Genomic DNA, 25,117 nt, shown 5'->3' on the forward strand with positions numbered 1-25,117 from the left:
ACATAAAACAGGGCCTGGGACAGGGTAAACACTGAATCAATACTAGCTCCCAGTAGTAGTAGCAGCAGCAGCAGTTTTGCCTCACTCAGTAAGGCAAACTCAGCAGTTTTGGAGGGGTAGGTCTTAAGTAGTTGATATTGGAAAGCTGTCAGTTTCACAGGTTGAGTCACTATGCATCTATTCCTGAACCAAAATTGCATCACCTTTTCCTATACAAGTGGCTTTGGATATACCTTTGAATCCACAGCAAGAGGCACATATGCACATACATATACATATATACACAGACACATACACTCACACATATCCACTCACACAGAGACACACACACCATACAGAAAGCACCTCCACAGTGACAGTTGTTCACCAGATGAGAGGGACACAGGCTGAGTGTCTTTTTCAAAGCCAAAGGCTTGGCTTTGTCCGAGCTTTCCTCCACCCCAAGCCCAGTCGTAGTCCCTACATTGAAGACAGCCTTAAAGAGATGGAAAGAGGTGATTTCACATCCCCTGTCCAGATTGTTGTCATGTTTACCCTCCTGCTACTGGAAACAAAGGCTTTTGCATGGAGGTGGACTTTAGGGCAGAAAATCTAGGACTGACTAATTAGCAGAATGGATAGCTGCTTTGTGGCAGCATCTCTGGTGGAGTACTGCTAGACAGCACTGTTAGACAGATGCCTGGTAATTGGAAGAGCCCTTAATTGGTCTTCTGCTTCCCCAGTTGGTGCTGATAGAGAAGAAGCAGCAGCTGACTGGGCAGTTGGCAGATGCCAAGGAGCTGAAGGAGCACGTGGACCGCCGGGAGAAGTTGGTGTTTGGCATGGTCTCCCGCTACCTGCCTCAGGACCAGCTCCAAGATTACCAGCACTTTGTCAAGATGAAATCTGCTCTCATCATTGAACAGCGAGAGCTGGAGGAGAAGATCAAGCTCGGGGAAGAGCAGCTCAAATGTCTCAGGGAGAGTCTACTCCTTGGGCCCAGCAATTTCTAATTCTGCCAGCAGTCTGCCACAGCATCCTTGCCCAGCCACAGTGGGAAGTGCTTTCAATCTTGTTTGTTAGCAGTTTCTCAGCAAATAGATAGCAATTAGCAGTTTGTTCCAGCCCTCTACCCTGGATGTCTCTCACTGCCCCTTCCCTAGCAGTGGTCCTAACCAGCTAGGAGACCTTGGGGAAGCCACAGGCTTCTACCGGAGGGAGCTGCAGCAAGTGTGATCTTACAACCACACTCTCCTTCCCATAGTTGCCAAGGGCAAGTACTTGCTGCACAGAGAGCCAACTAAGTGCCTTCATTCTGCTTTGTACTAGGACACCAAAGACATCAAGTGCTCATCACCCACCCATATCATCAACAGGCTCAGAGGGAAGCTTCCTTGCAGCTCTACTCTGCCCTAGGGCTTGTGGCCCAGCCATTTCTCACAGAGAGCTGGCTGCCTTGAGGGCATTCACCTGGCACCAGTTTCAGGGCCTCATCCAAGCTTTGCAGGGAAAAGCACAGAAGGAGGAATTATACCGAACAAAACGCAAGCAAACGTTGAGTATTCCCAGATGACCCTTAGGAACGAACCAGGTTTAAATCCGCTCTACCCTCACCTTTCCCAGCAGCAAGTTCAGGGGAAGAGTCCTACTCTTAGCCCTGGCTAGTGTGACCCTCTTCCTGTCCTAAGACTTTGGTTCTACCACCTCTTGTTTCATCTTTCCTTTTCATTGCTGGGGGTTACGCCAGGTGCCTACCCCAGGGCTTCACCATATGGGCCATTAATAGCTCTACTAAAGCTGACTTTTAGTTATAGGTTTCATTATTGGGGGAGGTGGTTCTTATTATTATATTTTAAATGGCATTTTGATTTTATTTATTTTTATGTTTTGATTATTTTTTTCTTTTTAAACTAGTAAGGCAAGAAGAGGGAAGTTGGAGAGGGAAAAGTTAGCCCAGAAGGAAAGCATTTTCTGCAGATCAGCCTGAATCCACCATGGCTAGGTAAGCAAGTACCAAGGCATAGAATTGTTCCCACCATAGCTATCGATGTCTAGGAATGAGTTCTCCCCTTGAACTTAGAGCCTCCCTACTGTGGCCTGGCCCTGTGCTGCCCTGAAGTCTAAGTGACTGTGAGTTTAGCATTCCCCAGCAGGGTTCAAATTTTTCTTACTGAGTTCTTTTTGAAACCAAAGAAATCTCCTGAAACAGAGAAAGGTTCAGCCATTTCTCTACCATCTCCAAGCTATGGGATGAGTAGAGGTGAGCTCAGGAGGAACTCCTCTAACCATTGCTTTCTCAGCCTGTGGCCTGGCTAAGGGGAACCAAAACTCAAGGTAGCTGGGAACTCCAGCCAAAGCCAGCTCCCCAGAGCAACTGATGACCCAGCCAGGATCTTAGGCATGCAAACAACTAAAACTGCTGCTGTTGCCAAGGCCCTGACACCAGTAGCTAGTTTCTATGCTGGAAAGGTAGCCCTCAGGTGGACGATGGGAAAAGTGGGGTTATGGTCAAATGCTGCCCTGGTATCCAGCTCAGCTGTTTCTCACTAACTGGGGCCAATACTTGGTATCATGCAACCTAGCCAAGACCTGGCATCTCTGCTAGTTACTGCTGAGTTCCTCAGGGTCCTTGAAGGTCAACTGTAGCAGCCGGGATGTCTCCTTCAGCCAAAGAATTTGCCAAGGAAGTTTTGCTGCTGTTACAAATACTTTTCACTAGCTTCCATTTCCTCTTCATTGTATTTGAAAACAATGGGAGAATCTTGGCCAGCAGGGTGTCCTGGGGTGGGGGGTGTGGTAAGCCTTTCTGTGGAGCCTTGGGTTTACTCTTAGTACTGCTGCTGGAAACACTGTTAGAATGGCAACCCTGCCATTTTCCCCTCCAGTGGAAGATTCTACTTTATTCAGGAAGGCTGGTGGCTTGTAAGGTCTAGGCTTACACAAGCCAGCCAAGATTGAGAAGGTAGGGGAATGCTTTGAATGGAGGCCATAGTTGTTATCTTTTCTTCTGAGCAGGCTCTAGGACAAACAATGAGCAAATTGAGGTGCCCTATATTGGGAGGATGAGGCTGATATGTTCCATCATTCTCAGATTTGTTGATTACAACAACTTTTTGGTAATATGGGCCTACGGAAAGGAGTGATCACTTACTTGGACACTATGGCCATAGTCTGAGTTTTTCTAGTCAGTATGTGATTGGTTGTACCTGAAGATTATGATGCCAAAAATACTATTGACTCTGTTATTTTTGTTCCTCATCCCACTTCAAATTAGTTTCTGGAATCAGATCACAAAGATGTTCATTTTCACATGCAGGGAAAGTTGCCAAAGCACTTAAAAATAACCCCAAAACTATACCTAGCAGTGAAGCTCAGTAGATAAAGGTGAACTGCTAAACAGACACTGGCGTGCCACACTCCTGCCAGGGCAGACTCATTGTGTGTGATAGCGCTGCAAAGCTGCCAGTATTACTTGAGATGCAGTGTCTCTCCCCTGTTCTCAGTTCCTGGGCTCAGCCCTCCTCCAAGCCCTGCCAGTGAGTAGCAGTTTGGAAGGCAGGCCAAAGGAGATCCCCAAAGACAGTTATTGGTCTTGACTTCTGCTCTCTCCCTTCAAATATTTATACAGGCCCTCATGGGTAATAGGTAAGCATGATGGTTGATAGAGAAGTCAGTGCATGAGTTACTATCACATGTTCCCCCACTTCCCCTGCCACCTGCAAGGGCTCTGGATAATTAAGTCTCCCTGAGTCCCACAGCTGGAGACTCAGCCAGGATATAGCAGTAAATGCCCCAGTAGAATCCGACAGAATAAGACAGAGACGCTGAAAATAAAGTCCTAGAAAGGAAGAAATTGGAAACAGAGAAAAGGAGAGAAGGTGAAAAGATGAAAAGCCTCTTTCAAGGTTAGGTTCAGGTTCTGTTTTCTATTTAACGTCATGTGCCAAAAAGCTGCCCAGGCACACCAGAGCCACGTTCTGAACCCAAGTCTCCCTGAAGGTGCTGCTCTGCCAGTAGCAGGCCCCAGATGGAAGAAGCTGGTCCCATTTCTGGTCACTTCCACCCATTTGGAGCTTGGTGACTCCCCCTGCCTTTGCCAGAGGAGTTGTCTATGCCAATAATATTTCTGCAACAGCATATTATATTATTTGAAGATTAGTAGATCTTTTAGAGGGGGGTGGGGCAGGGGGCAGTTTCTATAGATAAAGAACCAATGTTGGTTGTACAGCTGTTGGGGGTCATGTATCCCATGTGAAGCTATTCTTTTTCCAAATCTTATTGTTTCTGCATTTGTGTCCTCCACCACTCCCTTCTTGGCTGACATAGATATGCCTGCCAGATTGTCATCAAGGGTCATATTTCAATAAAAAGGTGCTAAGGACAATAAAAATCTCATGTGTTTTGACTCAGGTGATGGAAGTCTAAAGATTCTGCTGAAAATTCTCCTTCATATGACCAGACCCTTACCCACATCCCTAAACCCTTACTCTGGCCTCTGAGGGATGGTATTAATGAGATACCATTCATCATCTCCAGTTAAAAAGGATCTGCCATAGCCTTTTTAGAGGAACAGCTTTTAGACATCTATTTCAAGAGCACCCTGAAGAGGGAACACAGAGTTAAAACCATTGGTTATTTCTATTGTTATCACAGTATCGAAGCATGGTATTTTTCTACTTAGGAGGACCTCAAGAACACAGCCCTGCCCTTTAGCTCACTGATATATTTCTTTCTCTCTGGTTAGTCAGTGGCAACATCACAACCAGTCTAACCCCATGTTTGGAATGCAGAAAAAGTCAACAATGGCATAATCTCAGGTATAGACCTAAGCAGTATAGAGTCCAATTCTGGAATCTAGCCTGATTGAAGGTAAGCCACATTCTTTCTAGACTTCTTCTAATCTTGAATTCTTTCTAGTAGTTTCATCTTATTTTTAGCTGATACTCCAATCTCACACCTTCACTCTCAGCTCCCTGGAAAGCAAGGGTCTTGCTGATCTGCTGCTCTCCAAATCAGCCTCAAAGATTAGACTCAAGTGTATTCCAGGCAGTAACTCTGACATTGAAAAGCTTTCTTTTTTTTGATCCATATTCTGTTCACATTCCAACTATCCTCCTCCTACTCAAGATATCCAGTGTGGTAGAGCAGAAAGAGTACAGCTTTGGCATTAAAATTAACTGTGTTTAAATCCTGGTTCTGCCACTTATTTAATGAATCTAGGCTACTAGCTCAACTTCTGAGGTCATTTCCTTATCTGTAAAATGGGAACAGTATTATCCAGCTTGCAGAGTTATTGTAACTCAAAAATAATAAATAAAAGCCACTAACAATCCAAGTAGTTATTAGGCAGAATCCCAGGCCCACCCCAAACTCAGTGATAGCAATCTGAATTTTAACTAGAGTTCCAGGAGATTCATGTACATATTAGAGTGTGGGAAGTACTGACTTGTCAAAAGAGTATTCGGTACCTAGTAACCATTATTATACTCCTGATCTACTAAATTCATTTTTTCCTTATCCCAGGCATATTTTTGCTCTTCTCATATTGCTCACAACTACCTGCCTGGATGAATTCAGCAAAGTTGCAGGATACAAGGTTAAAACACAAAATAAAATGAACAATACTAAAATGTTATTAAGAAAACAGTTCAATTTACATAGCATTAAAAAGCAAAAAAATAGGAATACTTGAACAAAAGAAGTGCAAAACTTTTACACTGAAAACTATAAAACATTGTTGAAAGAAATTAGAGCAGATCTAAACAAATGGAAAAGCACTCCATGTTCATTATTGGAAGACTTAGTATTGTTAAGATGAAATGTACCTCAAATTGATCTACAGATTTAATCCAATCCTTATCAGAATTCCAGTGGCTTCCTTGCATAAGTTGACAAGCTGATTCTAAATTTCATATGGAATTACAAGGGACCCAGAATAGTCAAAACAATCCTTAAAAAGAACAGAGTTGGAGGGCTCATACACACCAAAACTTACTGCAAAGCTACAGTAATCAGGACAGTGTGGTAAAGGCACAAAGATAGATGTATAAATAAGTGGAATTAAATTGAGAGTCCAGAAATAAATCCTCACATATGTGGCTAGTTAATTTCAACAAGGATGCCTGGAGAAATTGAAGAGAGCATAGTTTTTTAACAAACGGTGTTGAGATAACTGGGTATCTACGTGGGAAAAAAAATGAAGTTTTCCTTAAATCACATGCAAGAATCAACTCAAAATTGATCATAAAATGTAAGAGAAGAAAACATTGTAGTAAGTCTTCCTAATGCCACACACGTGACAATGTCACACACGTCATACAAGAAATATAAATAAATTGGAGTATATTAAAATTAAAAACTTTTGTATTAAAAAGATATATCAAAAGAGTGAAAAGCAACATAATGGGAGAAAATATTTGCAAATCAAATATTTCAAATATAAAAAGGACTCTTACCACTCAATGATAAAAATAACCAATTAAAAATGGGTAACAGATTGTAATAGACATTTCTTCAAAGAAAATATGTGTCTTAGTATGCTTGGTTTGCTATAATGTACTACCATAGACTGATTGGGTTAAATAACAAACATTTAAACATTTATTTCTCACAGTCCTGGAGACTGGGAAATCTGAGATCAAGGTGCCAGCAGATTCAATGACTTGTGAGGGCCTACTTCCTGGTTTGCAGATGGCTACCTTCTGGCTGTGTCCTCAGGAAAGACAGAAAGGGATCTGATCTCTTTCCCTTCTTATAAGGGCATCATAATTTCATTATGAAATCACTCTTGTGATTTCCTCTAAACCAATTTACCTCTCAAAGGCCCCACCTCCATATACCATCACACTGGGGATTAGGTCTTCAGCATATGAGTTTGGAGAGGACACAAACGTTCAGCTTATGGCAATATGCAACTGGCTAGCAGGCACAGGGATAGATGCTCAAGCATTACTATTCATTAGGGAAATGCAAATCAAGACCACAATGAGATACCACTTCATACCCACTAGAACAGCTGTATCAAAAAGCCAAACAATAAGTGTTAGTGAGGAAATGAAGAAATTGGAACACTCATATATTACTGATGGGGATGTAAATTGATGCAACCTCATTGAAAAACAGCTTGGCAGTTTCTACAAATCTTAAACATAGAATTTCCACACGACTTAGCAATTCCATTCCTAGGTATATGTCCAGGAGAATTGAAAACAAGTGTTCAAACAAAAGCATGAACATGAATGTTTAAAGCAGCATTACTCATAATAAACAAAAAGTGGAAATGACCCAAGTGTCTATCTACTGAGGAATGGATAAACAAACTTTGATATATCCATACAGTAGAGTATTATTTAGCCATAAAAATGGATAAAGTACTGACACATACAACATTGATGAACCTTGAAAATATGCTAAGTGAAAGGAGCCAGTCTCAAAAGACCACATATTGTATGATTTAATTTATATGAAATGTCCCAAACAGGCAAATCTATAAAGGTGGAAAGCAGATTAGTAGTTGTCAAGACTGGGGGTTCAGGGGCAATAGGCATGGGGTTTTTTTGGGGGGTGATGAAAATATTATAAAATTAGGTTGTCATCATGGTTGCCCAACTCTGTGAATGTACTGGAAACCATTGAAGTATACATTTTAAATGGGTGCACTAAATGGTATTTGAATTATTTCTCAATATGTGTTTTTTTTTAAAGCTATTGATTATTTCTATCAGTCTCATTCCTCTTGACAAAAATCTGAGTTGAGGGTGAGCATGTACTTCATTCCTGAATTCAAAGGGTACAATATTTGCACCATTTGAATTTGGGAGTGACTTTGCTATTGCAACCTTCCCCTTGAAGACCTGGAAGACCCAACAGCATAAGGAGAAAGAGTAGTCTCCATCTTGTACTAAGACTTCAGCGAAAATAATAGAGATGGGAGGGACTACTATTGGGAAGGAGGAGCAATCTTTCTAGGTAAATATTGTGGTAGAATGGATAAGAACTTCAGCTCATTGGGCAAATAAACCAAGTTTTAAATCCTGACTCTACCAACTTACTGTGTCACCTTAATAAGTTACTTGACTCCTCTCAGCCTTCATCTATAAAAGGGGGCTAATAAAAGCCCCACCTCAAAGTGTTACTATGATGATTAAATGAGATAATTCATATGAGCACTTAAAATAATGTCTGCCATGTAGTAGGTGTTTAATAAATGTTAGCTGCTGGCTTTATTTTTATTGAGGTGAGATTGAAGTAGAACAATATAAGGAAAAGTAAAGCATCTTCAGCTTTGGAGTCAGATAGCTCTGTTAATGTGACCTCGGAAGTCACTTTATTTATTGAGCCTTAGCAAATAATGAGGATAATAATCCTTCTCTTATGGAGGCAGTTCCAAGCCTGGACAGTGAAACTCACACCACATAGGCTTTCATACTGGCTCCACCACTTACACATTGTGTAACCTTGAGCATGTTTAACATCCCTGTACCTGGATGTCTTCTTCTGTCTAAAGATGGAAACAAAAATAATCCTTGGGTTGATGTCAGAAATTATTGAGTTAATCCATGCAAAGTACTTAGGACAATAAGTACTCAATGAATGCTACCTTTTACTATAAAGCTAAAGTTGGAATCAAATGAGATCTCTGGTAGAGCTGTTCATATGGTAGGTTCTTCACAGATGATGGTTCCTTTCCTTACCTACCCTGTTTTGTGCACCAGGTCAAGACATTTTTGGACCTGCAGATAAAACGTTTCAGCCTTGGGAGCTCCCCACCTTCTGTGAGTAAAATTTTCTGGCAAGCTCAGTACTACCATTTGATGAGAACAATGTAGTCTGTTAGCTGCCTGCCAGATGACTCTCTCTACTCCCAGGAAAACAACCCATTCAGATCAATAAAGAACTGTTTTGCGTGTGAACCACTTAAGGTCCAATTTGAGGCTTGTTTAGGGAAAACATCTACTCCTCCTGGAACTTATCTTTAGGCTTAAAGTCAACTTAAATGTTATTGAGTTTCCTACCCTGGGTTAAGCACTTTCACGTATCTTTGCTGACACTATTTTTTCTATCTAAATATACATTTTTAAAACAGAAATCCTCATTTAATCTTTAAAACAGCTCTGTGATTTTTAAACACTTTATTTAATTAAAATTCAGAATTGTAGCATTTTTGCTGATTGTAAATTAAACAAAATGGATTGTAAGTGTGCAATGCCATTCATTCTTTCAACTCATGTGCCAAGAATTTGTTTTGTGGTCCAGGGATTCAGAAGTGGACAAAATAGATAAAGTCCCCCTCTCATGGGGCTTTTATCCTAATGAAAGAGATAGATAAGTATAAATATACAATTATATAATGCTTTATATACAGAAATACACACATAATCACTTTTTACCCTGGTATGGCAATGCAAAACGTTCTTGCTTGATTTCCACAGCTATGTGCAATAGGCTAAACCCATGCATCTCTTTGCTACTGCAGTAGCTAAAATATTTTTACATTAGTTTTCACCAGAGGATAATGTTGCAGTGAACATGAGAGTGCAGGTATCTCTTCAACATACTGATTTCATTTCCTTTGGGCATTTACCCAGAAGAAGAATCTCTTCATCATATGGTAGTTTTATTTTTAATATTTTGAGTAGTGTACAATCTTTTCCAAAATGGGGCACTAATTTACATTCCCACAGCAATGTACCGGGGCTCTCTTTTCTCCCTACCCTCATCAACATTTGTTATCCCTTGTCCTTTTGATAAAAGCCTGCTATTTGTGACAAAATGGATGAACCCAGAGGGTATTATGCTAAGTGAAATAAACCAGACACAGAAAGAAAAATACTGCATAATCTCATATGTGGAATCTAAAAAAGTTGACCACACAGGGGCATGGAGGTGGAAGAAATAGGGATGTTGGTCAAAGCATACAAAGTTGCAGTTACATGAAATCAATAAATCTAGAGATCTCATTTACAGCATAAGTTCTATAGTTAATAATGCTGTATTGTATACTGGAAATTTTCGAAGAGTAGATTTCAGGTGCTCTTACTGCAAACGAGGGTAATTATGTGAGGAAATGTGTATTTAATTTGCATGACTGTAGCAATCATTTCACTATGTATATGGATGTCAAAACATGATTTGTATACCTTAAATATATACAATAAAAGATTTTCACCAAAGACATTCTTATTTTAGCACTAAATAGGATTTGCAATGAGATTTTTAAAAATTTGTCTAGCAAAAGTATGACAAACTATCACTGAAGAAGTAGGATTTGAAAGTACTTTAGACAGAAAGGTTGAATTCCACTGTTGATAAAGAAAATCAATTCATATCACATGGAAATCTTGCCCATTCTGTGCAATATTCAAACATGGCCAAACACTAAGGGGTCCTGGCAAAAGCTCCTCTCCTTAACAGGCCACATTCTGTTTATAAACTGCTTAAGTTTCTTCAATATGACCCTTCATTCTGGAGTTGTTTACTGCCATTAACAGAGTAAAATAACATGGCTTTGAATTCCCATTTTCCTCCCAGCTACTGATTTTCTATCTGAAAAGGATAATTAATGGAATTCATCTCCCTGGGTGTTGAGTTGATTGTATTTTTTGCAAAGGAAAAAATCTGGGAAAAGGCCATGAGTGAAAAATCTTTCCAACTTGGAAATGCATTAGATTAAATGTGAATAAGTCAAAGTGCTGAAAAAAATAACAGTTTGTTCTCTGATTTCTCCTCATTTTTAAATTTGATAAAGATGAAATAGCAGACCAAACTCAGCAGATACAATAAATAACTTATAATTGAGAAAAAAACTGTTATTTAGGCTAAGCTTAAACACCTACTGTTTAGAAATCTCATAAATGACTATATATTTAAGTACTTTTTACAAATATGTAATCTTTAGTTTTCTTTTAGAAAAATGGGCGGTGGTAAGAGTGAGGAGAGGCAGACAGAAAAGAATAATGAGACTGTGGCTAAATTGGATAATACTATGCATTTAGAACATAATTTTGGTCAATTTCCCACAGGCTGGTAGATAATTTGTTCTATCAAATAAGCCTGTCATAAAACTCAGACCGTTACTAAAACCTTTTATTAAAAAATATCCAGTTTTGACAAAAGATAGCCTAAACCATGTCTGTTATTGAAACAATCTCTGAGTGAGAAAAACCATGTGTTTGGGAACTTGCTGGAATGGCACTCAAAACCCTTAGACCTGGAGCTGGCTCTGCCCTCCTCACTCTGTGATCTTGTACCCTTTTATCAGTTCTGTGAAGGGGATATTTTGGTGGTTATTAAACTGAAGGGGATATTTTGGTGGTTATTAAACTGAAGAACAAACACCTGCCTAGCTACATAACACTATGCTCCAAATTTTGCCCCCAAATTACACACTGGCCCAGGTCCCTCTAATTGGCGTGGCTGCCCAGAGGATGAAGTCCTGATTCCTTGCATATAAGGCCCTTCATGTTCTGTCTCCTATGTGCTTCTCCAGCTACGACCCCTGACACCTTCTCACACTAATCCTTAGCTCTGGCTGGTTCTGCAAACATGTCATGCAGTCTCATCCCTCTCTGCACTCGCAAAGGCTGGTCCTTCTGTCTGAAAATCCACCGCCCCCCTCCCTGAGTTCCCTATTTAGCTAATTCCAGCATATAATTTGGTGTCAACTCAGATTTTACTTCCTTCAGAAACATTCCTTTGATATACTAATAATAGTGTATAGTATTTGCATATGATCATTGTTTATACTTTCTGTCTCTCCCTTTAGGCTGTGGGCTTCTTGAGGGCAGAAACTAATTTATACTGCTAATACTTAGCACAGTGCCCCAAGCTCATAGTAAATGCTTCAGAAATACAGGGTAGTAACATTTCATGAAGGCCTTGCTGTAGACTTCATATTCTGGTGATATCTTACACTGGCCTATCCTCCTCAATACAATTATTAAATGGTGGACGTTCTTAAAACTTGGTCTTAGGCCCCTCTTCTCTTCTTACTGTATGCTCTCGCCCAACCCTCTCTCTTTCTTAATCATACATACCCATGGTTAGTTTATCTCCCATATAAAGCTGGCTCTCAAATTTATATCTCCAGTTCAGATTTTTTCTTAGCTCCAAAGCTTTATATCTGGTTGGCCCAATGACACCCCAAAACCCAAATATTCATGTATCCAAAATTAAACATTTGATTTTCCCCTCCCAAACCTGGTTCCCTCAGTGATTGACACTCCTCTCCATACAACTAGAAAAGCTAGAAGTCTTAGAGTAATCTCAGACATCCTCCTCTTTCTCACCCCTTCCATATAGAATTGATCACCAAGTCCTATCAATTCTGTTTCCTAAATATGTCTCCAATCTATTTACTTATTTTTCCACAGTATTGTCCTCTAAACTACATCATTAGCCTAACCATTCTTCTTGTGTCATTTCTTGCTTTCTGTAGATTGTTGTTCATGCTGTAGCTAGGGTGATCTTGCCAAAACCCAAATATGATTATATCACCCCTTCTCCTGCTTAAGTCATTTCAATAGGTTTCAAAGGCCTTTCCATTGCCTATGAGGCTCTGCATGTCTATCTATGCCTAATGATGTACCAACATCAGCTTCAACCTCATTATCTGGGCAAACTTGCTTTTCAGATTCATGTATGGCTTTGGCTTAGATATTTAAACACTGAATAGCCAAATATCTTCTTCAGCATTGAATTACTTAGCTTTTGCTACAGGAGCCAACGACCCTCAGTTTTCAGTGGCTTACAACAACAAACATTTTCTTTTCATCTTACATGAAGGCTAATTGCTAGCTACTACTTTGCTGGCCTTAGCTGGGGTCAGCTAGCATCATGAATCTTCTGATTCAGGGACCAAAGATGAAAGAACTGCCATTCTCTTGGGCACGTGCTTCTCTTTTTGGAAGTCAAAAGCTAAGAGAGACAGAGCAAAACGATGAAAAGCTATTTAAAAGTCTGCTCTGATGTAAGGTATATCATGCCCATTGTATTAGTTTTTTATTGCAACATTACCACAAACTCAATGGCTTACAACAACACATATTTATTACTTCACAGTTTCTGTGGGTCAGAAGTCTAGGCATGACTTAACTGTGTCCTCTATTTAACAGTTTCACAAAGCTGCAATTAAGGCGTCAGCCAGGCTACAATCTCATAAGAAGGTTTGACTGTGGAAGAATCTACTTCCAAGTTCACTCATATTGTTGGCAGATATCATGGCTGTAGAGCTGAGAGCTGAGGGCCCTGCTTTCTGACTATCAGCTGAAGACTACCTTCAGATCCTAAAAGCCACCCTCACCTCCTAGTGGCTGCCCACAGTTCCTAGATGCTGCTCAGAGTTCCTAGAAGCCTTGCCACAGTTCCTTACAATATGGCAACATGGCTGCTTACTTCATCAAGCTAGTAAGGAGGGTATCTAAAGTGAATCTGATAGTGAGATTAGGTCTTATACAATGTAGTGTAATCACAAATAAGACATTTCATTACCTTTGCCATATTCTCTCATGTAGATGCACATCACAGGTCCCATCACACTCAAAGGGAGAGGACTATACCAGGGCATGAATACCAGGAGGTGAGGAATATGGAGGCCATCCTAGAGTCTGCACATCACATCTACTTGCATTCTATTGACTAAAGTAAGTCACTGACTGGCCAGTCCTAAGGGCAATGGGACAGTAAGGTATACTCTACCTGTAGGGTGGGGAAGAAATGAATAATTCTTAACAAAAATACAATCTTCCAAAACCATTATTTCTAACATTGAGAATGTTGTGCATGATCAATGATCAGGTGGTCCTCTAGGCTACTGCATAATAATGACAGTAATATGAATAACGGAAGTCATTTGGGGTTATTAATATTTTAATATTCACTTTGAAACATAGTTAAGCATTCTAGATAAAACTGGAGAGAAAATCTCTTATGTTCTATATGTTTCAATTATATCAATCAGTCAAAAATAAATGTATATCTATTCTTGCAAGAATAAAATACAATGATGTTGATTTTAAGAACTGTTACATTTATCTCCATAAAACTTAACTTCCAAATAGTTAAATATGGAAGTAGATTGGTAGTTAATATAAATTATGGGAGTATACACTCACTAAATAACCTTAGGGAGAATATTATATCAATTTGGAGACAGTAAGTCTTTTAAAACTTACATAATAGAGATCCAAGTATATTATAATTTTAAACTGTAGACTTGTTTGAGGTATTAGCATTCACAACAGTAACCAAAATAACCTTTATGTACATATTACATTTTAGTTAATAATTTCATGATTCCTTTAAGAAAAAATATTATTTGGGAATTTTTCACATTTAATAAGGATGACTTAAAACCAGTGTGTCAACTTTGTCAATCCAATTTTTTTAAGGAAGAAAAATCTCCAAAATGGAGGCTAAGAGAATCTTTCCAAAGGAAGTAACAATTCAGTTAAAACCTGAAAGAGATAGCTAGGCAAAAGTGAAGTGAAGAAGGAGAGGGACCAATCCAGGTAGAGGGAGTGACATTTAAGAGACCAAGAATGCTGAATACAAGTCAAAGGGATTGAAGTGCTGAGGTGTATTCCTTTACTATGCTAACACAACTAAATGGCTTTCCATGACTCACATTTGCTATCTCATCGTTTTTCGTGTCAAGGAACAGCTTAGCTGGGTCCTCTCTAAGACTGCCCTCAAGGTCTTAGCCAGGGCTGGGCTCTCATTTAGAGGCTTGATTGGGGAAGGGTCCACTTCCAAGCTCACTCCAGTTCTCAGCAGTTTCTTTCCTTGTGGCTTTAAGACTTATGGCAGGCTGCTTTTTCCAAACCAGCAATGGAGAGAGAAAGACTTTAAAATCTGCTAGCAAGATGGAGTCATATATCGTCATGACAGGAGTGACATCCCAGTCACCTTTGCCATATTCTACTGTTTAAAATCAAGCCACACATTCCACACACACTCGAGGGGAGGGGATTATACAGGGGTGTGAACACCAGGAGGTGGGGATCATAAAGACCACCTCAAAAATTATCCCCCACAGAGAGGCAAAGTGGTACAAGATAGGTGGTAGAGGTTCACTTAATCTGCAGTTTAGCCAAATGATGCTTGGCTAGGTATCAAAATCAATATTAAGCAAAAGCTAAGGCCAGATCCAAAAATCCTCATTATAGACTGAAATTCTAGTATACAAGCACAAATTTGAAAATATGTCAAAATATTAATCATAAATTTATTATTACAATGTTAGTAGCCAATTTTGTAAAGTTTATTATTACAATCTGGGAACAAAATTTCCAAGTACTATCACACTGCCTACCACACTGTTGATCTTTCCTTCATAGCATTTTTACATCCACAGCTCTGTATTTACTTGTATGAATAGCTGATTAATATTTGAATTCTGTGCTAGACTGTAATCTCCAAGAGAGCAGGAGCCTGTGCCCAGTCGTGCATAGTAGTACTTTTCGTGGAATAGGATTTTTTTGGCTCTGATATTCCCTTTGATCCTACCCCTCCTCACCCAGGAGACTTTAGCATCATTAAATTGCATCAAAGTTATTCTATCAAAGGTATTCAGTAAATGACAAGAGAAGCGTTTGGAACAAGAGAGTTCACTTTAAAAATTTTAAATAATTGTGTACACCTTACACTAAAATTAACTCCAAATGGATTAAATATTTAAACATAAGACCTAACACCATAAAAACCCTAGAAGAAAACCTAGGCAATACCATTCAGGACACAGGCATAGGCAAGGACTTCATGACTAAAACACCAAAAGGAATGGCAACAAAAGCCAAAATAGACAAATGGGATCTGTACAGCAAAAGAAACAATCATTAGAGTGAACTGGAAACCAACAGAATGGGAAAAAATCTTTGCAATCTACCCATCTGACAAAGGGCTACTGTCCAGAATCTATAAAGAAGTAGAGCAGATTTACAAGAAAATTTGGAAACAACCTAAATGTCCAACAGTAGGAGAATTGGGTGGTTTTTTGGTTTTTTGTTTGAGGCAGATACTTACTCTGTTGCCCAGACTGGAGTGCAGTGGCATAATCATAGTTCACTGCAGCTTCAAACTCCTGGGCTCAAGCAATCTTCCTGCCTTGACCTCCCAATGTGTTAGGATTACAGGCATGAGGCACTGTGCCTGGCCCTGGAATTGTTACATATACCACGGTACATTCAATCTATGCAGGGAGAATGGATGCTACTTCTTTCTTTATTAAGTAGTTACCTTGTCTAGGACACAGAAATCAAATGAGGCTGTTGCCCAAGCAGTACCACATGCATTTCCTAATAATAAGGTAGCAAAAAACTAATTCAAACATAGCTGTGTTCAAACTCTAGTTCTACCAATCTTGGATGACCAAATGGAGGTCTACCTATCCTGAACAAGATTTGTCTAAAGCAGTAGTTCTCAAAGTGTGGTCCTTGAAGCAACAATGGCAGCATCATCTGGGAACATGTTAGAAATACAAGTTTTTAAGTCCAAACCCAGACCTACTAAATCAGCAAATATTAAATTTGAACCCAGCACTCTGTTTTAACAAGCCCTCTAGGTGATTCTGATGTACACTCAAGTTGGAGACCCAAGACCCTTGGTTATTTTTGTCTCTGACCACAAGGTGGCAACCTTTGTCTAAAGTCCTATGAGTTGACCAATGGTTACAGTAGGTATTATCTGGTCTAGCCACTGAACTGTCCAGAGGCAGTAAGTAGTGATAGGATATGGGGATGTGAGGGAGAAGTGAGAGATGGGAGAGGAAGAAAAGAGGTGAAAGGAAGAATGAGGACTGGAAGAGGCTTTATCTCTGCTTTGAACACAGCAATAAACTACAGTGAGGGGGTGGGACAATGTTCGGGGTGTTGGTTGTTTATCATCTAACGATTCAGCTTGTTCTGGGTACAAAATAATGTGAAGTATGTTGGGGAGTTTGTGAGTAGCCAATTTCATCTATGCATTTTATCCTTGTAATCCCTAGACACCACCCAAAGGCAAGCACCTCCTCACACTATCACCTATCCTCTTCCTACTCTCATAATTATGAATTCCTTCCCCAGTTATCTTCCATCACAGATTCCCCTTCTTTTAAACCTTTCCACAATTTTCCCTGGTGCCCTGTTGCACAGTAGAATAAGCTCAGCCTATGAAAGTATACAGAAATGTTGTCATCCCTCTTTTTCGAACATTTCCTGTACATCTGTAATTGAGACCTGGCACCCTACTGAAGATTCTGCTTCCCATACAGTCGTCTGTGATGAAAATTGTTAATTTTCTCATTCCCCATAATTTATAGGGTTTGACCAAGAGGAACAGAGGGTAGGAATATGCAAAGACAGAAGTCTTAAAGGAGAATAAACTTTTCTCAGCTCTGGTAATGGTATCCTTGCAGACATGTCACCCAGCACCTTAACTTCTCAGTTCTGTTGAATGCTTCAATTCAACTTCACTTCAACCACTGTCACCCAGGACCACACAGTGGATGTTTTCAACATTTAGAGGAAATTCACATTGTAAATAATTTTTGAATTATTTATCTTTTCCTTCTTTCCCATTTTCTACAAAATAGATTGAATTTTCTTCTTTTGATTTACAAGTTATACCTGTCATTTTGGATTTTACTGTAGTTGCCCTTAACTAACAAACATGCATGTTAATTTAACCATATTAGTTTCTTAAATTTATCAGTATCTACATTTTTCTCTTAACATTACAAGTACTTGAAAATGTTCTCAGGTTCTTTGGGTCCCACCACACCTTCCTCATCACTTTGACAATGTTTAAAAATATCTTTTCTGAGTTACTATGGATATATACTTTTTCTTCTTTTCTGCTCAGTATTTATCAAGTCAGCAATAAACTATACCACCAATGTATACTCCTATATTTTATCCTTTCTAATTTGAAGACCTCCTACAAAATCGTCTTCAGTGAGGGCCTTTGTGTGGCAAACCTTCTCAGATAGTGTATGCCACAGAATATCTTTATTGCTATGCTACATTTAAATTTAAAAATGGGCCAGGCACGGTGGCTCATGCCTGTAATCCCAGCACTTTGGGAGGCCGATGCAGGTGGATCACTTGAGGTCAGGAGTTCAAGACTAGCCTGACCAACATGGTGAAACCCTGTCTCTACTAAAAATACAAAAATTAGCCAGGCGTGGTGGTGCATGCCTGTAATCTCAGCTACTTGGGAGAGCGAGGTATGAAAATGGCTTCAACCTGGGAGGTAGAGGTTGCATTGTTGAGATTGCAGCACTGCATTCTAGCCTGAACAACAGAGTGAGACTTCATCTCAAAAAATAGAGAAAAATAATTTAAAATAGCTGAATATAAAATTATAGGTTCAAAGTCATTTTAAACATTATAGGTGCAGTCCTTTAAAAATATTACTCAATTGTCCTCTTGTATTCAGCGTTGCTAAAAGTCTGTTGTCAATTTAATTCCTTTCTTTGTAGAGGACTTGATTTTTCTCTCTGGAAACTTTGAGAAGTTTCTTTTTAAACTCTATGATTGTGTGTGTGTGTGTGTGTGTGTCTGCACACATGCATGCACTTTACCTTCTCTGTATTAGCCTATGTCAGCCTCACTGTGTTTGAAGAGTGAGGAAAGGAGAGCCCTAGGCAGCACAGAACATGCTAATCATTCCCATTTGCTGCCACTCTATAAGCAACTGCTGTGATCAAGGCTTCCTCTTAAAACTTGTTTGAGGGCCGGGCGCGGTGGCTCAAACCTGTAATCCCAGCACTTTGGGAGGCCGAGGCGGGTGGATCACGAGGTCAAGAGATCGAGACCATCCTGGTCAACATGGTGAAACCCCGTCTCTACTAATACAAAAAATTAGCTGGGCACGGTGGTGCGTGCCTGTAGTCCCAGCTACTCAGGAGGCTGAGGCAGGAGAATTGCCTGAACCCAGGAGGCGGAGGTTGCGGTGAGCCGAGATCGCGCCATTGCACTCCAGCCTGGGTAACAAGAGTGAAACTCCGCCTCAAAAAAAAAAAAAAAAAAAAAAAAACAACTTGTTTGAAAGAAGCAATGCTAGGAGGTATCAGTGTCCCAGGTTGTAATCCATCAACTTTGGGGATCTGAAAAGGGTGGAGGAGTGAATGAACAATGGAGCAGGGGAGTCCCCATCATTTTCAGTAGCCTCCCACTCCTCAATCAAGCAGGGCTTTTTGCTGCCCTGATATACTCTGATATACCCTCCATACACTGATAACTGTGCGGTTGGAGATATTTCTGCTAATTTCTGTAGTGAAGGGTAGATAATGTAAGTAGGCAATTGGAGAAGAGACAAGAATAAATTTTTTTAAGCTTTCCTTAAATTTATCCTCTCACTGCTGCCTCCAACTATCCTCTATTCCAGGCTACAAAAGAAAACCACCCAGCTATGCAGACTGAAGCCACTACAAAGAGATAGCTTGTTTTCTCAGCTGGACCATCAACATCATTTAGTTATCATTTTACTTGTCACTTCCCTCTCCGATTCTTTCAGTGCCTATTAAAATGTCCACTTGTACTCCTCAAACCTCTCCAATTCCTTTTACTTTCAGCAGTGGGCTGTTTATTTTGCACAACTTCAGAGGCACCCTCTCATATGTGAATAACAGCTCTAAAATATAACATAAAATACTGAGGATTACAACTCTACTGTTATGCTAGGATGTAGCCCTGCAAGGGCTTTGAGTCTTACTTCAAAGGAAAATGAAGACAATAAAATGACAAAAAAGAAAACTATAGGCTAATCTCTATACCCAGTGAAAATATTTCTCAGGAAACAAGTGGAAATCAAGACATTCTCAGACAAAGAAAAACTAAGAGAATTTGTCACCAGTGTCCCTTTGCTATGGCTAAAGTAAGTTCTTGAAGCATAAAAAAAATTATAAAAGAATGAATTTGGGAACATCGGTAAAGAAGAAAGAATAATGGAAGACTTAAAATATGGGTAAATGCAATAGAATTTCCTTCTCCACTTAAGTTTTCTAAATTACATTTGATAGTTGAAATAAAAGTTATAATACTGTCTGATGTGATTCTTAATGTATACAGAGGAAATATTTGAGAAAATTATAAATGGGGGAAAGAATAGGAATTTAAAGGGATATGAGATTTCTATACCTCACTCAAACCATTAAAATGTCTGTAGACATTGATAATTTATGTATGTATAATGTAATGCTTAAAACAACCACTGAAAAATTCATATGAAAAGATACACTCAAGAACACTAGAGATGAATCAAAGCCAATTGAAAAAAAATATTGAAGTAATCCAAAGGAAAAATGAAACAGAGAAATGAAAAGCAAAGGGAACAAACAGAACACACACACACACAAAAAAAAAACAAAAATGGAAGATTTAAGTCCTGATGCATATAGTTACATTAAAATGTAAATGGTCTAGGGACTTTGATCCAGACAAGAGGACATAAACTCATCTCTTTCTACTTCTCTTTGCTAAGTATAACTATAACATAACACAAGAGGCAACCATAGGAGGACTCTGAATGGTAGAAAGAAGATGGACTGGCTAGGGACCCTAATACTGGAAGAACAACATAGCAGTTGTGCATCTTACCACCCTTCACCCAGTAACAGAAGTCAAATAGGCCTGGCATCTCCTGACCCTAACATATTAGATAAAGGTTATGCAGGTAGGCTCATGCCTTCTCCAGCTCAGTTGGGAGTCCTGCCAATTACTCCAGTTGGGCCCAGTGGCACTGGCAAGGTGACCAAGTAGGCGCCCCAGTAATGATAAGTGACCAGAGAATGTGCATTTCATTCTTATGGGCCAGAAAGTTTCTTTTCTCACCTAGAGACACCCAGTGGCCCCAGTGGCATAAGCAGGGTGACCCCACCACAACTAGTCCTGCCTGGAAAGCATTTTTTGTACTCTATGGATTGGAAACTCTATTCACCCACCTAAAGACACTGGAAGGCCTAGCCGTACTGAAAGGGGGTGATTCCCCCACAAAAAGTGACCAAATAAAGGAATACAAGGCAATGTTTTCCTTCTGATATGAAATGTCCAGGAAAAGACAATGAAAGCAGGTTTCCTGGGATTGAGGATTCATGGAACTGGGGGTAGGGGAAAATGTTCTAAAACTGGATTTGATGGTTTCATAACTCTATAAATTTACTAGAAATCATTTAAATGTGTGCTTATAATAGGTGAATTTTTTGGTATGTAAATTATACCTCAATAAAGCTTTTTAAAAATGACTGACAGCTACCTATGAATAGAAGGAACTTCCTTAATCTAATAAAGTGTATCTATAACTAACATCATACTTAATATACAAGATTGAATACTTTTTCTTTAAGACCATGGAAAAGACAAGCATCTCTATTGTCACCATTCCTATTTAATATCATACTGGAAATTTTACCTGGTGCAAAAACACAAGAAAAAGAAATAAAAGACATATAGGATGTAAAAGAAGGAATAGAACTATCTCTATTTACACACAACAAAATTGTCTCTGTGGAAAATTTCCTAGAATCTACAACAGAACTATTAAAACTAACAAATGAGTTTATCAAGGTCTCTGAATCAAAGGTCAATATACAAAAATTAATTGCATTTCTATATATTAGCAATGAACAACTAGAAATCAAAAGTTTTAAAAAATAGTACAATTTTTAACTATCATAAAAAATGAAATGCTTAGGTAGAAAACTAACAAAATATGTTCAAGATATATATACTAAAAGCTATGAAACATATGTGAAAGATGTGAAAAACTAAATAAATGGAGATATGAGCCATGTTCACAGATTGGAAGATTCAATATTGTTAAGATATTAATTGATCCATAAATTCAATGCAAACAATTAAAATTAAAAGCAGGATTTTTTTTCTAGATATTAACCAGGTGATTCTTAAATTCATATAGAAAGGCAAAGGAACTAGGATGTCCAAAATAATTTTCAAAATGAATAAAGTAGGAGGACTCATAGTATCTTATTTTAAGACTTACTATTAACTACATCAACACAGTGCGGTATTTGGAGGAATTACTCTATTGGATGTTAAGGCTTATTCAGTTATAAAAAAATCAAGGTGATTATTGTATTGGCAGAGGGATCGGCACATAGATCAATGGAAAAAATAGAGAACAAGAAGCAGTTCAACACAAATAGAATCAACTGATTTTTGACAAAAATTCAAAGGAAATGAGAAAAGGTAGTCTTTCGACAAATGGTGCTGGAATATTTGGACATCCATATATTTTTTAAATGAACCTGAATTATTTTTATACAAAAATAAACTCAAAATGGTTCATAAGGCTAAATTTAAAATGTAAAACTTAGAATATTTTGAGAAGAAGAAATAGAATATTTGTGACCTTGGTTTAGACCAAGAGTTCTCAGATACCACACCAAAAACACATGTTATAAGAGTAAAAATTTGATAAACTGGGCCTCATCAAAATTAAAATTTTCTTCCCTGTGAAAGACATTATTAAGAGAATGAAAAGACAGGATACATAAAATATTGGCAAAACTCATATTTGATAAAGGACTTGTATCCAAACATATAAAGAACTCTTAAAACTCATCAATAAGAAAACAACTCAGTTTAAAAATGGGCAAAAGATCTTAACAGACAAGTCGTCATAGAAGATATACAGATGGCAAATAAGTAAGCATAAGAAAAGATGATCAACATCATATGTCATCAGGGAACTTCAAATCTAAACAACAATGAGATACCACTGCACACCTTTTAGAATGGCTAAGATCCAGAAAACTGACAGCACCAAATGCTGGCAAGGATGTGGAGCAACAGGAATTCTCATTCGTTGTTGCTGGGAATGCAAAATGATACAGCCACTTTGGAAGACAGTTTCGTAGTTTCTTACAATGATAAAAATAGTCTTGCCATACGATCCAGCAATCATGTTCCTAGGTACTAGCCAACTGACTTGAAAATTGATGTCCACACAAAAACCTCAATGCAAATGTTTATAGCAGCTTTATTCCTACTTACAAAAAACCAGAAGCAACCAAGATGTCCTTCAAGGCAAATGGATAAACAAACTGTAGTGCATTCACACTATGGAACACTATTTAGCAATTAAAATGAATGAGATATCATGCAATAAGATGGATGAATCTTAAATGCATATGCTAAATTTAAAAAGCCAGTCAGAGAAAACTATATACTACACACCATTTATATAACATTCTGGAAAAGGGAAAACTGTAGAGACTGAAAATGAATGGGTGATTTCCAGGGGTATGGGGAGGAGAAAACGTTAATTAGGTGAATCATAGGGGGGTTATGTACCATATGAATATATTCTTTATGGTACTGTACTGATGGATACATGGCACTACCCATTTGACAAAATTCATAGAACTTTACAACATAAAGAGAAAACTTAATGTATACAAATTTTAAAACTCAACTAGGAAGTTGAGATCTTAGGATGGAAAGTAGACTGTAACAAAATAATGTAATGGTATTACAAATATATGGCATAATTTCACTGAACGGTTGGGGAAAAGGAAGTACTGACCTCAGTAACTTTGAATATGGCCCAAAACTGCAAAGCTAAAGACAATAGGAACTATACATAAGCACTTTACCACAAGTTGTTTCTTTCCACAGGGCCACAGGTTAACAATTGTGAAACCACTGTACACGTATAACAGGATTGAACAAATAAGTGGATGGTGGCAAACAGGTTTCTCAATGTTGGAGTGAGATATTACAGATAAGCACGAGAGAAAGGCTAGAGTGAACCACACAGTATTGCCATTAGTGTTGGAGACATCAATATGAATTCATGTTTAGCTTAGTATAGAAACTGATATAGAATTGTGTGTATCCATGGTTAGTATACATAGACGCATTTCCTAGCTCTGTGAGAGGGCCTAGAAACAATGACACTGTAGTAGCAACAGGCACACCTAGAACCCAGATCTTGCATTTTAATATCATTTTCCAATAAAAGGAACCAAGGCTTCTTGGAGAAATGGCTGATTCAAGGACTGGGACAGGAAATACATAAGACAAGCCTGGAACATCTTATAGTTCCAGAAAATAAGGAAGTGCTCAAAAAAGTCACAATGATAGGAGCATGTTAAAGTGACCCATATACCAACAGAAAAGAGTTTTAAATGAGCAAAGGTAGAACAATTTGAGCAACAAAATAAAATTATATTGGTCTATAATCCAAAGTATAAAATAAATATCCATAAGTCTATAGTGACATACATGACAAAGTAAATAAACGGGAGAAGACATCTTTTATGCATAAGAATTCAATATAATTTCTGCAGATACTCCAACCCCAAGGAGATGGAGCATAACTCCCCATGTAAGTATGGGCTGTGCATAGAGACTTCTTTCCAAAGAGTATGATATAAAAAGAAGGAAAAAAGAGTAACTTTATAGTAGAGAAACCTGACAAACACTAACTTTAGCCAAGTAATCAAGGTTAACATTAATTGTGAAAGATCATGTTGACGGTATGTACTCTTGAAATTATATTGTGAGAATGGCACTTTACCTTTGTGGTCTCCTCTAGAAACCAATAACTCTAGTGTAATCATTAGAGACTCTAGACACTGGACAAATCTCAACTGGGGGACATTCTATTAACTACTGGACGAGTGCTCTTCAAAACTATCAAAATCATCAGAAACAAGAGAAACTTTTCACAGCCAAGAGGAGCCTACAGAGAAATGATGACAAAATGTAATGTGGGTTGTTAGATGGGATCATGGAACAGGAAAAGCACAATGGGTAAAAACTACAAAAACCAGATTAAATTACAGACTTAAAAAAATAATAATGTGTCAATATTGGCTCATTGATTGTAACAAATATACCTTACTAATTTAAAATACTAATAATAGGAAAAAAATGGGTTTGAGGGATATGGTAACTTTTTGAACTATCTTTGAAACTTTTCTGTAAATCTAAAACTGTTCTAAAAGTAAAGATTATTTAAAATGTAAAGGTGCTTGGCAAAGTGAAAAAATTCTCAATATCATTAGACATTAGGGAAATGCAAGTTAAAACCACATTAAGATAACACTATACAACTATTAGAATGGCTAAACAATTTTAAAAAGAAACTGACAATATCAAGTGCTGGCAAGGATGCAGAGCAACTGGAACTCTTA

General features: G+C 38.5%; 1 protein-coding gene across 8 annotated transcripts in view; it reads left to right on the plus strand.

Moving 5' to 3' along the window:
• The window catches only part of SHROOM4 (shroom family member 4), a 237,519-nt gene extending 217,964 nt beyond the window's left edge, over window positions 1–19,555 (plus strand). For 4 of the 8 annotated variants that reach the window (XM_012471573.2, XM_064364346.1, XM_012471574.2 and 1 more), the window contains one exon: window positions 723–4,716. In XM_012471573.2, coding sequence (XP_012326996.2) covers window positions 723–992 — 270 coding nt within the window. In that variant the 3' untranslated portion in view covers window positions 993–4,716. The other 4 variants (XR_001110483.2, XR_010338153.1, XR_001110484.2 and 1 more) reach the window with 4 other exon arrangements.
• Window positions 19,556–25,117: the final 5,562 nt, after the last annotated feature.

The sequence above is a fragment of the Aotus nancymaae genome, unplaced genomic scaffold (genome assembly GCF_030222135.1).
Source record: "Aotus nancymaae isolate 86718 unplaced genomic scaffold, 86718_ANA_hifiasm-v0.15.2.pri h1tg000058l, whole genome shotgun sequence".
Taxonomy (NCBI): domain Eukaryota; kingdom Metazoa; phylum Chordata; class Mammalia; order Primates; family Aotidae; genus Aotus; species Aotus nancymaae.